Source organism: Geotrypetes seraphini, chromosome 9 (genome assembly GCF_902459505.1).
Source record: "Geotrypetes seraphini chromosome 9, aGeoSer1.1, whole genome shotgun sequence".
Taxonomy (NCBI): Eukaryota; Metazoa; Chordata; class Amphibia; order Gymnophiona; family Dermophiidae; genus Geotrypetes; species Geotrypetes seraphini.
The window spans coordinates 186,429,120-186,443,847 of NC_047092.1; the positions used below are offsets into that span (position 1 = coordinate 186,429,120).

At 40.2% G+C, this 14,728-nt stretch overlaps 1 protein-coding gene across 1 annotated transcript in view; it reads right to left on the minus strand.

Moving 5' to 3' along the window:
• Positions 1 to 14,728, minus strand: part of DIS3L2 (DIS3 like 3'-5' exoribonuclease 2) — a 285,986-nt gene that overhangs the window by 202,727 nt on the left and 68,531 nt on the right. The window contains exons 6-7 of the mRNA XM_033958227.1: positions 9,690 to 9,888; positions 710 to 816 (exon numbers count right to left, since the gene is read on the minus strand). Of these exons, the coding sequence (XP_033814118.1) occupies positions 710 to 816; positions 9,690 to 9,888 (306 nt within the window). The remainder of the gene's footprint in view (positions 1 to 709; positions 817 to 9,689; positions 9,889 to 14,728) is intronic.

Consider the following 14,728-nt stretch of genomic DNA (forward strand, 5'->3'; position numbering starts at 1 on the left):
CGGCAGTCTCAGGGAGACAGAGCAGACTGCAAAGCTGAAGAGTGGCTTTGGATACTTGCCAGATAACAGTTAGAATGCACCAGCACAGGTAGAACTGGGATGAGAAAAGTCCAGCGTCTACATAGGCATGTGGGATCTCTTAGCACTGGTCCCTGGAGCACTCCACTATTCACCTTCCTCCATTTGAGAGATTTGGACATTAATCCCTACCCTCTCTGTTTTCACTCTTTTAACCAGTTCCCAGTCCACATTAGTACATTGCCTCCTATCCCCTGGCTTTTTAATTTCCTCATGAGGGATTTGTCAAGAGTTTTCTGGAAATAGATGCATCTTTGCATATTAAAACAATGTAAACCAAGTTCTCTCTTTCATGAGGTTTTCACATTGATTACCAAGATCAAACTAAAATGTAGGAAAATACTACAGCACTAGATGATTCTGGTCCCAGGAATGTAAAGTCTTGTTTACTTGGTCACACACTGAAAGGTAACAAATATCATTAGCACTTGGTTTGTTATGAATGAAATAAGTTTAGAGCCAAGATCTTGGACTCAAGTCACCATCACAAAGGAAATCTTTTATGAGATGAGAGACTGAAGACACAACTGGGAAGTCCTCCACAAAAACAGAAGACAATCTATCGAAAATGAAAAGATTACCCAACAGTGACCTAGTCACTGAAATCTGAGATACTGAAAGATCTGCTTACCTTTGCAGTCTTTTGGAGGAATGCTTCAGGAAGACATTTTGGATCACTTGTATTCAAGATGTTCTTTCTGTTTGAAATCTGTGCTGAGTCACTGCATATGTTGCTTGCTACATTGAAGACATTAATAAAGAGAGATTATCTGAGGCTTTTGTGTAAGTAGTCCCATTTGCTTTTGCAAGATATTACGGGTAGATTTACTCAGAATTTTCTCCCAAACACACAATACAGGCAAAATCTCTGCACACAGCTGGCCCTAAAAGAATGCATTCAGTTGAAACTGCTTAACATGAAACCAAATTAAACCAATTATTGTTAACTGAAGAGTTACTGTTCTCTCAAAAATCCCCCTCCCCCCAAAAAAACCACCAAAAAAAAAACCACACACACACACACATCACATTTTGTGTACAAAGAAAACTGCAAGGGAACTCATATGATGTTTCTACTTCAAACTTGGTACCACTCACTGAGGTCTTACCATCTTCGGGAAGTTTAATCTTAAAAGTCTGGAAACGCATTAAATAAACAATAGAAAACAATCATACTGTCTACTCTACTTCTAATGGTTTAGTCCAAGGCTCGACAAACCCCAGGCCCCCATGGCAACTGGGAAAAAAAAAGACCCGACACCCAGGTTTCACAGGCAGCTTCATCAGAGCTGCAAAAACCAGGCAGCACCTGCAAGAGGCCCTATATCTCTGCCCCCCCACCTGCCCCCTCCCCCCCACACAGGATTTCTGGCACTTGCACATCTTCTTAGCACCTTTGAAGCTCACATACACACTCTTGCCCCTCCTCCCAGCACTGATCACATGTGGCTGACCATTAGGGCCCAACCTCCTCTTGTACTGCCCAGTACTGGGAGGGAGAACCGATTTGAATTGAATCGATTCAATAGGCTGAATCAAATAAAAAAAATTTTCCCTGAAATGGGCAGCACTAATTTCCACAATGAATATGCATGCAATGGAGTTGCAGTTTTTAAAATTTAGCTGCAAGGTTTGTCTTCTGCAACCAGAAATAACTGACTTTAAGTTTAAGGGATTGGCAAGAGGTTATAGATCACGTGTGTCTGTCTCAAGAAGACGAGTGTCAGCAAACATCAGGACCTTCTCTTCTGCACATAAATATCAGTCTTGCAAAAATTCTACATGCATGAAATTTTTGTGAGGCAGAACAACACACGCAAATGTGTGCCAACATTTTGTTCGAACATGTGCAAAAGAAGATGCACATACTGTGAAACCCACATGTGCATGTTGCCCGTCAATTACAACACAAGTTCTGCATGAACAAAATTTGAATACACTTAGCTTTCTCGATGGCACAGCATTACGCTTGCATTGGAAGAGAGAGCCAAGCGCACTTGCAATCTCCTGGCCAGCAACTTTCCCTTAGTACCCTGGTGGGCCTAAGCAGGCTTCTCTGGCTTCCTCAATGGGCTACACTCAGCATCATTTCTAAACTGTCCAGGCAATGCCATAATCAAAGCCCTCAAATGTTCACTTTTGATGACAGCTCAAATCATCATCCCAGAATGGTTTGGGTCTTTGTTGATGACATCACTGAGGCAGCACTAAGCATGGGATTCACAGCAGGCCAAAACTAAGTGAACATCGGAATTGGCTGCATAGAGTAGATTAAAAATGCCTGTGGGTCATATTTGGTGCATGGATATAATTTGGACACTGCTACTGCAGCTCATTAAGTTTGATGGCCTGTATTTTGTGAAAAAGAAATGCAATGCCTTTCTTATTGCACAGATTGATAAAAAGTACTTCTTGTTTGATATTCTGGCTATTAAATCTTTGTCAAGAGTTTATATTCCCATGTTCTGGATTATAAACATATTATTCCCAATTTAAAGCATTTAATTGCCACAGAAAATAAAAACAGAAGTACATTCTGTTCCTTGTTCCCCATATGACTATGACACTGGATTTTCTAAAAGGGAAAACTGAGTCATCATTTTATTCTGACTTACAACAGCTGCAATTCCAGGTTCTCACCATCAAAATCTGCATGTAGGCTTTCTACATAAACACACTTCAACACTCCAGGTGGCTAAAGGTCCTGAGGCGACCCTTCCCATGCTACACTCCTGGGCATCTAAGCTAAGCAACATACCAGTTCTAATTTTACATAACAGAAAGACATTTGGGAGTGGGAGTCAGTTTCTCTCTCTGGCACTCCAACCTTCATTACCAGGAACCATTTAAACCGTACACTCTCTTTAATCTGAATTGTAATCCAACTCAAAGTTAGATTTGGAAAAGGTGAACAATCAAATCCAAAACGCCCAACTTTTCAAAGCTCTTTCAAAAGTGACAATGGAGGGAAAAAAGAAAGGAAATCATTAAGGTCACCCTCTTGTGATAAAAAGAGAGAACCTTATCCTCGAAGGCGATGACTTAGCAACATAAGAGATGGTAGATGCAAACAAACACCTGGTGAGATAAACTAAACTAAACCTTAGATTTGTATACCGCGCCATCTCCGCGAACGTAGAGCTCGGCACGGTTTACAGAGTTAGAATAGAAAGGAACTACAATGAAGGGTTATAGGAAAGGAAATAAGAAGATAGAGAGGGACAAGGGTACTAGAGAGCGGGAGGTGTTAGATTTTTGAAAAGAGCCAAGTTTTCAGGTGTTTGCGGAAGGATTGAAGGGAGCTTGAATTTCTGAGCGGGGATGTGAGGTTGTTCCAGAGTTCTGTGATTCTAAAGGGGATGGACGTTCCTAGTTTTCCTGCACGGGATATACCTTTTGTAGAGGGGAATGATAGTTTCAGTTTTTGGGAGGGTCTGGTGGAGTTAGGGTTTGAGGAGTTCCAAAAAAGTGGGATAACGGGAGGAAGGATGCCATGTAAGATCTTGAAGGCTAAGCAGGCACATTTAAAGAGGACTCTGGAGTGTACTGGAAGCCAGTGAAGCTTGGGCAGGAGTGGGGAGACGTGGGCGAACTTGCCTTTTGCGAAAATAAGCTTAGCCGCAGCATTCTGAATTAACTGAAGTCTATGGAGGTTTTTCTTAGTTAGGCTTATATAGATGGAGTTGCAATAATCCAGTCTAGAGAGGATGGTGGATTGAACAAGGACGGCGAAGTGAGAATGATGAAAGCAGGATCTCGCTTTCCTCAGCATATGAAGGCTAAAGAAGCATTTTTTTACCAAGGAGTTGAGGTGGTCATTGAAGGAGAGAGAGGAGTCTATGATGATGCCCAGGACTTTGCGTGAAAACTCAAGCTGAAGAGTGGGGCCGGAAGATCTATGCCAAGGATGATTCAACAAACTAGAAAAACCATATCATAGTCATCAACTGGTTATTAAAAGCAATGGGAGATTGTAGTTTGGGATTATACATGGGATCTTGTAGACTCATCAATCAGAAAGGCAGCCACCATCGGTGTTAATCCAAGATATTTAATGCCGGGCCATGATCAGGCTTCGGCACTGGCAGAGCCAGTTGTGTCAATATTGAGAACTTAAGTGGCTATGGGTTACTGCATAAAGGATAGGACTGTTTTATGTGGAATACAGATATTTAAACTACTGCTCTTTGGCTCTGAAAAGTATTGAAGCCAAATGCTGCAGCTTCTCCAGAGAGTACTCTAGCTGCCTCTTTCGGGGAGGGGCTAATGGGGAGAAGTGTAAAAAAAAAAATCTACCGAGGGTAAGAAACTCCAGCACAAGACTCACCGGTTTAACATGAACCAGATCTGCTCTAAGATATAATAGAATAGTTAGCCCCCTATCCTCTTGTTCAAGGAAGGGACCCCCAGCTCATTATTAGGCACCTTTATGGTGCTGGGGACTTCTAACCTGCACCACCTGCTTTCTCATCTACTTCGAATGAAGATTAGATTACATTACATTAGTGATTTCTATTCCGCTTGTGCCTTGCGGTTCTAAGCGGATTACAAATTAGAAGATATCTGGACATTACCGAGAGAATTGTATAACAAAGATTCATGTACATTACATGATACAGTTGATAGTTACAAATTAGAGGATATCTGTATTTATCCGATGGAATTACATAGTAAAGATTCAAGTACTTACAGGAAACAGTGGAGAATAACAATATATTCGGGTAGCTGAGGAGGATAACCTAACATTGAAGGGATAAGATAACCTGCCTAGAAGTCTGGGCCACTATGGAGCTACCTTGACCCACACTAGGCACCTCCAGACCAGACCTGTGATGGGAAAACTTGTGATGGAAAAACAGATAAAGAATTTGCAGTCTTCTATGTTAGCATCTAGTAAAGATTCCTTGAATATTCATTATAAGCTAGAGATGAATGAAAATCAGGCAAGGGCAAAGAATTTAAGGCTGGTAAATTTTCCCTTGACTCATTTGTTATCTCCTGAGATACTTCTGAGAAAGTATCTTAAAGAGATACTTGGGGTAACTAATTCAGATACTATATAACCCAAAATAAAAATTGACCTGACAAAATTTGTAGAAGATACTCAATATTTGATCCAAACTCGGGCTACTTTATTAATTACCTGTTTAAATGAGTCAGATAAAGCTCTTATTTTGAAACTTTACTTTCAAAATAGAGGCGCGAAATTCTGTAGACACAAAGTTTTGATGTTACCCGATGAGGTGAAGTCTACACAGCTTAGGAGGAAGGCCTTTTTGGCTTTATGACCTAAGGTTCTTGAAATACTTTTTTTCTAAAATTCCCCTGTAAATGCCTACTACATGTCCAAAACAAAAGTTATATTTTGGGGGATCCACTTCAATTAGATTTATTTCTTAGGGAAAAAAATTTGACCTGCTTTGTTTTTTCCAAATTGGGGTAATAATTAATAGCGCTCATTTGTATTTAAGAGGGATGGAAAGGGGTTTTCTCCCCTTCCTTCCTATTTTTTGATTTCTTTGCTGGTTTCTAAATTAATGAGTTGTCTTCTTCCAATAATGTGGGCTAGATGGATTGTAAGTTTAGTTTGTCTAAACTAAGTTGCTTGTATATTATTTTCTTTTGGATCCATATCCTAACTATGTGAATGTAACATTGTGAAAATATTTCAATTAAAAAAAAAGAACTATGTGATAGGACTAGAGAAGACAACCGATTTCAGATTCAATGAATTGACTAAAAGCAAACAAAAGCTGACTTGGATAAGGCATGAATTTAGCAAGCTTCTATATCTCCTTGCAGCATGGACAGAATAACTAGGCAGACTGCAAAGGCCACTTGCTCTTTTTCTGCTACTGCCTATTATGTTATTACAGAAAAACTATGAGGACGGCATTCAAAAGATTTATATGTTCCTAAATTTAACTAGGACTAAATGCCTAAATTTGTGCTGAAAAGGTCACTAAAAACTCTACATTAGGACCCAAACTGTAGATTAGATTATCTAAATTGCAATTGTGGTCACTTCAGGCTCTTATGGTATTGGGTGTTTTGGATGCTTCTCTATCTTTTCAATGCCAGGTAAATAATCTTACCAAAAAATGTTTCTTTAGTCTTCGCAGGCTGTTCCATCAAAGATCATTTTGCAGTGTTGGTTCAAAGCATTATCTTGGCACAGCTGAAATACTGTAATTCCGTTTATGTGGGATTAAGCAAAGGAAACGAGAAACGGCTGCAATTGATTCAAAATGCTGCAGCCAGACTGATTTTTGGAAAGAAAAAATGTAATCACGTGTCACCTCTGTTGAGGAAATTACATTGCCTTCCATTTCAATTGAGAGTTCAATTTAAATATGCCTGTACATAAGAACATAAGAAATGCCTTCACCAAATCAGACCTTTGGTCCATCTAGTCCGGCGACCCGCACACGCGGAGGCCAATCTAGATGTTCCCTGATGGAGACCTAGGTGTTCCCTGATGAAGACCTTATTTACCCGTATCTCTCAAACGTGATTTGCAAGGAGGTGTGCATCCAACTTGCACTTGAATCCCATAATGGAGGTTTCCATCACATCCTCCTCCGGGAGAGAATTCCAAGCGTCCACCACTCGCTATGTGAAACAGAACTTCCTGACACTTGTCCTGGGCCTGTCACCCCTCAATTTCAGTCCATGACCTCTTGTCCGAGTCACATTTGACAACGTGAATAACGATGCTTCTTGCTCTATTTTGTCGAAACCTTTTAGTATTTTAAAAGTCTCTATCATATCCCCTCGCAGTCTTCTCTTCTCAAGGGTGAACAAGCTCAGTTTTCAGAGGCATTCTTTGTAGCTCAAATTTCCCATACCTTTTACTAGTTTCATGGCTCGCCTCTGCACCCTCTCCAGCAGGGTTATATCCTTCTTTAGGTAAGGAGACCAGTGTTGGATACAGTACTCCAGGTGTGGTCTGACCATTGCTCTGTAAAGCGGCATTATGACGTCCGGCGATCTACTCGTGATACCCTTCTTTATCATGCCCATGCTTTCTTTGCCACCGCTGCGCATTGAGCCGACGGCTTCAGGTTCCTGTCTATCAGTATCCCCAGATCCCTTTCCTGTTCGCTCTTGCCCAAAGTCACACCTAACATTTTATATTCATGTTCCCTGTTCTTCGTGCCCAGGTGCATCACTTTGCATTTGTCTATATTAAACTTCATCTGCCACTTTTCCGCCCATTTCTCTAGCTGGTTCAAATCTCTTTGGAGTTCTTCGCTGTCCATTTGTGACCCAACAGACCGACATAGTTTCGTGTCATCTGCAAACTTGATTATATTACTCGTCGTTTCCTCTTCCAGGTCATTTATGAATATATTGAATAAGATTGGCCCAAGAACCGAGCCCTGGGGCACACCGCTTGTCACCTTTTCCCAATCTGAGAACTTCCCATTTATGCCTACCCTCTGCAATCTGTTCTCCAGCCAATTGCCTATCCATCTTAGTATATCCCCTTCAATTCCATGGCTTTGTAGTTTCCTCACTAAATACCATGAGATCTTCGGGCACGAGAACAACTCGTATATATAAGCTCTCTTCTCCATCATTAAGAGGAATCAAGTCCATTAAGTAAAATTTCACACTCCTTTCCATACTTATTAACTGCAATATGGAATGGACTACCTCCTCAAATTAGATCGTGTTTATCTCTTCAGATCTTTCGCAAAACCTTAAAAACCACTATGTTTCATCGCTTTTTAGGCAATGGCTCCAATGAATGTTAATGGATCTTTCTTTGTGATCTAATTATGTAAACCGAATTGCATAAGACTCCTAAATAGATCTCGATAATAGCCAGAGTTGTTCGATAATCCTGACTGCTTCCCCTCCTTATTGTGGTTTACCTTTTTTGTATTCTTTACTTTTAATTTATAGTTCTCCCAACTTTCCTAATATTTTTGTCAGTTAAGTGTTAAGTGGACATTTGTCAATTTTGTTTCCCTCTTTTTAACATAATTTGTAAAACGCTTAGAAATCTTGATTTGTGTTTAATGAAAAATTTTAATAAATCTGAAACTTGATTCAGTATATAAGACTAAGAATTAGATTCGATAAATTGTGGGTAACAACAGGTGCAAATGTAGGGCAGGGTAGACTATAACTGATTTTCATCACTAGACACATCCACTAGGGGTTCCTTTTACTAAGATGCGCTAGCGTTTTTAGCGCACGCAGGAAATTACCGCACGCTACGCTTCTAGAACTAACGCCAGCTCAATACTGGCGTTAAGGTCTAGAACGCATGGCAATGTAGCATGTGCTATTCCACGCATTAAAGCCCTAACGCGGCTTAGTAAAAGGAGTCCTAGGCTCATAAATCTAAGAAAATAAATGGCAAGTCTAACTCCTAAACGTAGGATTTTTCGCAGAAAATAACTTCAAATTCTATGTTTGGGTGAAAATAAGGGACAAATTTAAGAACCTTAGAAGCTCAATTTTTCCTGAATCTCAAGAGGGTTATGTCAAAGAGACATAGAAAAATGAAAGCAGATAAAGACTATAAGACCTCCTAGTCTGCCTCTTTCCATTAGAGCTCCAATGTACTAATCCCAAGCTTTCTTGAACTCAGATAGATTTTTCATCTACACCAGGAAGCCACTCAACGCATTCACCACCCTTTCCATGAAAAAGTATCTTCTGAGTCTAACTCCTTTCACTTTCATCCTATGCTCCCTCATTACAGAGCTGCCTCCCATTTAAAACAGACTTGCCTCATGAACATTTATGTCCACTATCCGTCAAAGCTCTGGTATTAATTCTTGTATTCTGCTTTTCCAAAAACATTGTTCAGGCCAGAGAGCAATTAACTGAGTAACAAGCATAACTGTTCTTGATTTGCAATTTTATGATGGGAATTTTTTTCCTAAAATAATTTAGGAAGCAGTTTTCATGAGCCCCAAGAAACCCCTCTAGCACATCATTGATACGGGCTCAATTTTCAGAAATTTTTAAATCCCAAATGGATAAAATTTTGTAAACACTGAGATTTCTTGAATTTAGCTTAAACTCAGCAAGAGAGGAAGACAGAACAACATGGGAGCACATGCATTTACTTCTATATCACCCCCATTTTTTCACAGAGGGAGTCAGTAGAACAAAGGCTGCAAAACAGAGATCTTGCTGGCTGTTCTCAGAAGGTTCCCAACCTATGTTTACAGCACAAAAAAGTTCAGTACTTACTTAAGGTCTCAAGCAAGTGAAGGTAGAATTGAAACAGAGCAGGCCTATCAGCGACTCCTTTTTCCCTGTACTAATAAAGTTCTGCCCACAGCTGCATAATAGACTGAACTGTTCCGAGATCATCTTCAGTTTTGAAGAACTCCCAAGACATTCAAAGAGCAAAAGAAATCTATCCAATTACTCTACTGCAGTTTTCTTAAACCAGTCCTCAGGATACACCCAGCCAATCAGGTTTTCAACATAATCATGATGAATATGCAGAAGATAAATTTGTATGCAAATTTATTACACGCACATTCATTGTGGATCTCCTAAAACCTGACTGGCTAGGTGGACAGGTTCGAGAAGCCCTGCTGTACAGTGAAAATGTAAGGCAACAATACAGTGTCTCTCACCATTCTCATTATCACCAATGGAAAGCTTCTTTACATCGTCCAACAGCAAGGCTGGCAAGCTCTCTTGCCGCTCCTTCACACCATTGTCATCAAACTGAGCCTCTATGATAACATCAGGATCATCCGCATCTCTTGGTACAGACTCTAGTGGCTCCTGCCCACCTTCAGGTTCTCTATTACTACCAGCCATCTTCGCCACCTGAAAAAGTAACAACCTCTGTTAAGCAGCTCAGTCATTGTCTCATGGGTTTATACTCTGCTTAAGTTTTGCCCTCAGTTCTAAGCATCATCAGGCAGTTATTTTTTTGGTGAAAAATAAGGCGTGCTAAGTTAACAACTATAGAAAAATCTTTCTGCAGGTTGAAAACATTTTGTTCTATTCATCAGTCCCTTTGTGGAGGAGTTCAGGTGCAACGAGGGCTAAAAGAAATCCTCATCAAATTGAATCTGTAATTTTGAAAGAAACTTTACAGCCTCGTAGCAAGAAAATAAAGCAGGAGAGATTCAAATACTCGGGAATCAACATAGCAGACAAACTGGGAGACTTACCCATGTTTACTGGATACTTGACAAAGCACCTTTTTGCGGTACAAATACCTTCTCTGTCCCTAGTGGGTTCACAATCTAAGGGGCTCTTTTACTAAAGCCACGGCACAAGTGGCCTTATCATAGCCCTTACATGAGTCTTTCCCACACACTAAAGCCACTTGTGCTGCGGTTGGAAAATGGCACATTCTCCCATTTTCAAATTAATGGCCACATGGTAGTTTTGCCATTAGGACATAGCCATTAAAAAAACTTTATTGCATGAGCCCCTTTCAACCCCTATTTTGTAGGTGGTAACTGACTCCACACCCCCTTAGAAGAAAATTAAAAATATTTTTTTAGCACACAGTGTACGCACACAGAGAGGCAAACTTACTGCGGGACACCAGCACACAGGCCTTTTTAATGTGTGGTAAGCGTGGACTGGCGCTTAATATAGTTTAGTAAAAGGACCCTTAAGTTCTTTAAAGATAGTTATAGTTTGTAAATAAAGCAATGGAAAAAAGGGTTTATAGGTGGGGGGGGCACTCTCATTCACCTTCAACCCCACTATGCATTTTTTTTCACAGACATAAAATGAGAATCAAAGATAGCACCACTGAAAGAAAAAATGGAGACTGTTACACAGAACATTTTACAAGATTTCTGCACCTATTTCAGTGTTTGCTTATAAATTTCCCAAGTCAATGTTTATCCACCTTAATAAGATTTCAAAATTCATATGGAACAATCTTGGGTCCAGAATTAGATAAAGGTTTACACAAATGAACAACTGGATGATAGAGAGACTGGAAATATGGAAGAGTTAGCTCAAATTAGCAGGATTATATCAAAGCTTATTGTATCCCCTACAAAGCTGAATTTACTCCAGAGTATACCAGCAAGATAAGATGATTTAAAAAAAAGTCGAGATGGGCAACAATGAAGCAAATTTTAAAAGCTTTACAATGCTGAACTGCCTGAAGCTGGATGAGAATGTGTGGGTCTGTGCTAGATATTACCTGACTACATTTGGTGTTTACTTTGAAGCCACAGTGAGGGGTCTTCTGGGGCATGTCAAAAAGAACAGCAGCTAAATCAAAAGACTCAATGGTGAGGCCCAAAAGAGGCTTACCTCAAACTGAGCCCAGTACTCCAGCCTAAGAGGACCTTGACAGCTACAAAAAACATAAAGGGAACTTAAATGGCCAAAATTACTGCTTTGGGGCGAACTGTGGTTACTTTTCTCCATGGATTTTTTTTCACCAATTTTTAAAAGGAAAACAAACATACTGTATATCATCCTTAGAAGACTGTGACATAAAAAGGACCTACAGAAACTTTCATCTCCTAACTCCTATAGTTGCAACTAATTTTAAAAAATGGAGAACTATGATAAAATTAAACAAAGTAAAAAGAGGAGTTGCAAAAGATGAGACATCTGTATGCACTGTGGACACTCTTCAAAAACATCTTAGAAACCCAGACCAAATGTCAACAGAAAAGCAAAACACTGCCACATTGGCTGAATGATGAGATATGCATAGCTGTGCTTACCTCAGTTGTGTCTTACACCAGCATAAAGTGCACAATATAAAAAGTGTTATTTTACTCATCTCCTTAATTGGCTCCTTCTGTATAGTATGATCCTATGAAATCCAGGACGCACATATGTAATATTGTGAAATCAGCACCAAGGTAGGTCGTTATAAGCATTTATTTATACATGTAAAGCCCCATTAGATGTCACTTTTTTCAGGATATGCAATTTTGTGAAATTGATGCTTCCACTATATGTTAGTAAATACACATCTATTTTCCAGTGCCCTTATATGTATTTTACAAAAGGCTCCACACTCAGTAAAGCTTTTTATAGAATGTTAAGAACAATGTGACTGCCTAAACATCCTAATTCCTACTCAAATGTCTTGAAGTAAATACATTTGAGGCCATTTTGCATGATCACCAGATTCAGCCCTAATTTCTGAAACAGAGGGGACATTACACTAATATAATGAAACATGAGATCTGCAGCCATCATCCCATGAGTTTTGAGAATGCTTACCATGCAGACAGATGGTCTCTTGCTGCTCAGTTAGGTTACCTGAAAGAGTTATATAGTAACATAGTAAATGACGGCAGATAAAGACCTGGACAGTCTATCCAGTCTGCCCATTAGGTATACCCATTAAAAATACATGATTAAATTAACTTGTCTCTTCTTTGATATTTCTGGGTCATAGACTGTAAGATCCACCTGGTATTGTCCTAGGTTCCAAATGCTGAAGTTGCCATCCAAGCTCACTCCAGCCTATCCAACCATCCTGTTTGCAGGATATCTACCATTAAATCTAGCCAGTAAAAGCCTCATATTCCAAAGTTACTGGAGTTCCCATTGATGTCCTCCCCAACCCATCCTACACCAAATCACCACATATGAGACACAAACTGTGTAAGTCTGTCCAATAAAGGCCTTAGTTCTTTAATTTACAAACTTCTTTTTCTAATTAGAGATCCTATATGTTTACTCCTTGCTTTTTTTTAATTCCATCACCGTTTTCCTCTCCACCACTTCTCTCGGGAAGGAATTCCAGACATCTACCATCCTCTCTGTGAAAAAGAATTTCCTAACATTGCTCCTGAGTCTTCCTCCCTGCAACCTCAAATTATGCCCTCTAGTTTTACTATTTTCTCTTCTCTGGAAAAGATTTGGTTCTATATTAATACCTTTCAAGTATTTAAACATCTGTATCCTAACTCCCCTGTCCCTCCTCTCCTCCAGAGTATACATAATTTAAGTCTGCCAGTCTTTACTTCTTTTGGTTCAAACCCCTTATCATTTTCATCGCCATCCTCTGGATCACTTCAAGTCTTTTTGTATCCTTCACCAGATTTGGCCTCCAAAACGGAACACAATACTCCAAGTGTGGCCTCAGGAGCAGATGCAATAAAGAGAGGGCCATCCAGGGTCCCTTGGTTCATTGAAAGGTGGTATTATTAACCACATTTAATATATTTGCACATTTTGTCTGCAGTTCTACCTTGTTTTTCGTGCTTTGTCCTGCTTCTACTGCAGTTCCAGTTGGATCCTTTTTTTGTTTATTTGCTCAGAAAGAGGAGCATGAATCAGGAAGTAGTTGCTGTATAAGAGGTAAAAGAGGCACGGGGAATTGGAGAAAAGCGATAATACTGGAAAAAGCATAGAGGAGGAGAGGGGAATGGGAAACATTAGAAATATATGAAAAATAGAGAAGTTTAAAGTGAGAAAAGACATGAGAAGGGAGCAAAGATGAAAGCATAAAGAAAAGAAATGGAAGTAGATAAGAGGTAGACAGAGTGAAAAAGGGGGGAAAGATTCGCTGCTGAGGTCCCCAGTGGCAGCAGCAGAAGTAAAGGAGCAACCTGACCACTGTTCCTATATCCTTGCTGTTAGGGATATCCACAATTACTAAAGTCATCTGAAACAATACTACTGTTTATAAGAACCTAGAGAAATGTATACTGTGGATGTGGATATTTGAGAACAGTTTTATTAAACACAAATTTATCATAATTCCCATTTACTCAACTTATTCTCTCCCAAAATTCTGCAGGAGGCCTTGTTAAATGCTATGCAAGGTTTGGGAGGGAATGAAGAATTTAATATCAATATGACAGCCAAGATGCAAAAGGATAAATGCCCACCCATGCTCTCAGAAGAGAATTGCGAGATCTGCAGCCAATCTGCAATTTACATGTTAAAGCACTAGGAAAAAATAGTTCTAAAAAGAAGGAATTTTTGAATGCATGTTTTCTGAATAAAATAAAGCATATTTTTTCAACATATTCAACCCACAAACAGCTCCAGAAGCTAGCACCCGAGATCCAGATCTAGAAGGTAAGAACACTAAGAATAAGATGCATTTTGTGTGTGTGTTGGGGGGGAGGGGGTTTATGTGTGGGGGGGTGCACACGCACAAAGGGATACACAAGGCAAGACTAAGATATATTTGCATTTTGCAGAGCTGTGATGAACCCCAGATTTAAAAAGGGGAATGAAGAAGAGTTTTACAGATCAGGGAAGATTATTATCTATAATAATAAAACGCTAAGTGTGCATGCGCACTCTTAATGCCGTGTTGCCTGATCTATAGTTCCATGGCCGGCAGAGTGCGCATGCGCGCTTACCACGCATCTCTCTGTCTCGCAGCGGACTTGCTGGCTCCAGCCAGACAAAGTTCATTTTTTAGTTCAAAGCCCCCGCCACGGCTCTTCTATCGAACCTCACCAGAGTCAGAGAAGACTTCCGACTCTGGCGGGGATCGAGAGAGGAAACGCAGCGTCGGCTTTGAACTAAAAAGTGAACTTTGTCTGGCCGGAGCCGGCAAGCCCGCTGCGAGACAGAGAGATGGCATCTGAATATTAATGGAGCGTGGGCGTAGGGGGCCTGGTTCCCCGGCTACTGCGTCTGGAACACGATGTCGAAAGTGGAAGATGGCGGTGGGTTGGCTCACCTCATGGCAGATGCGCAGGAA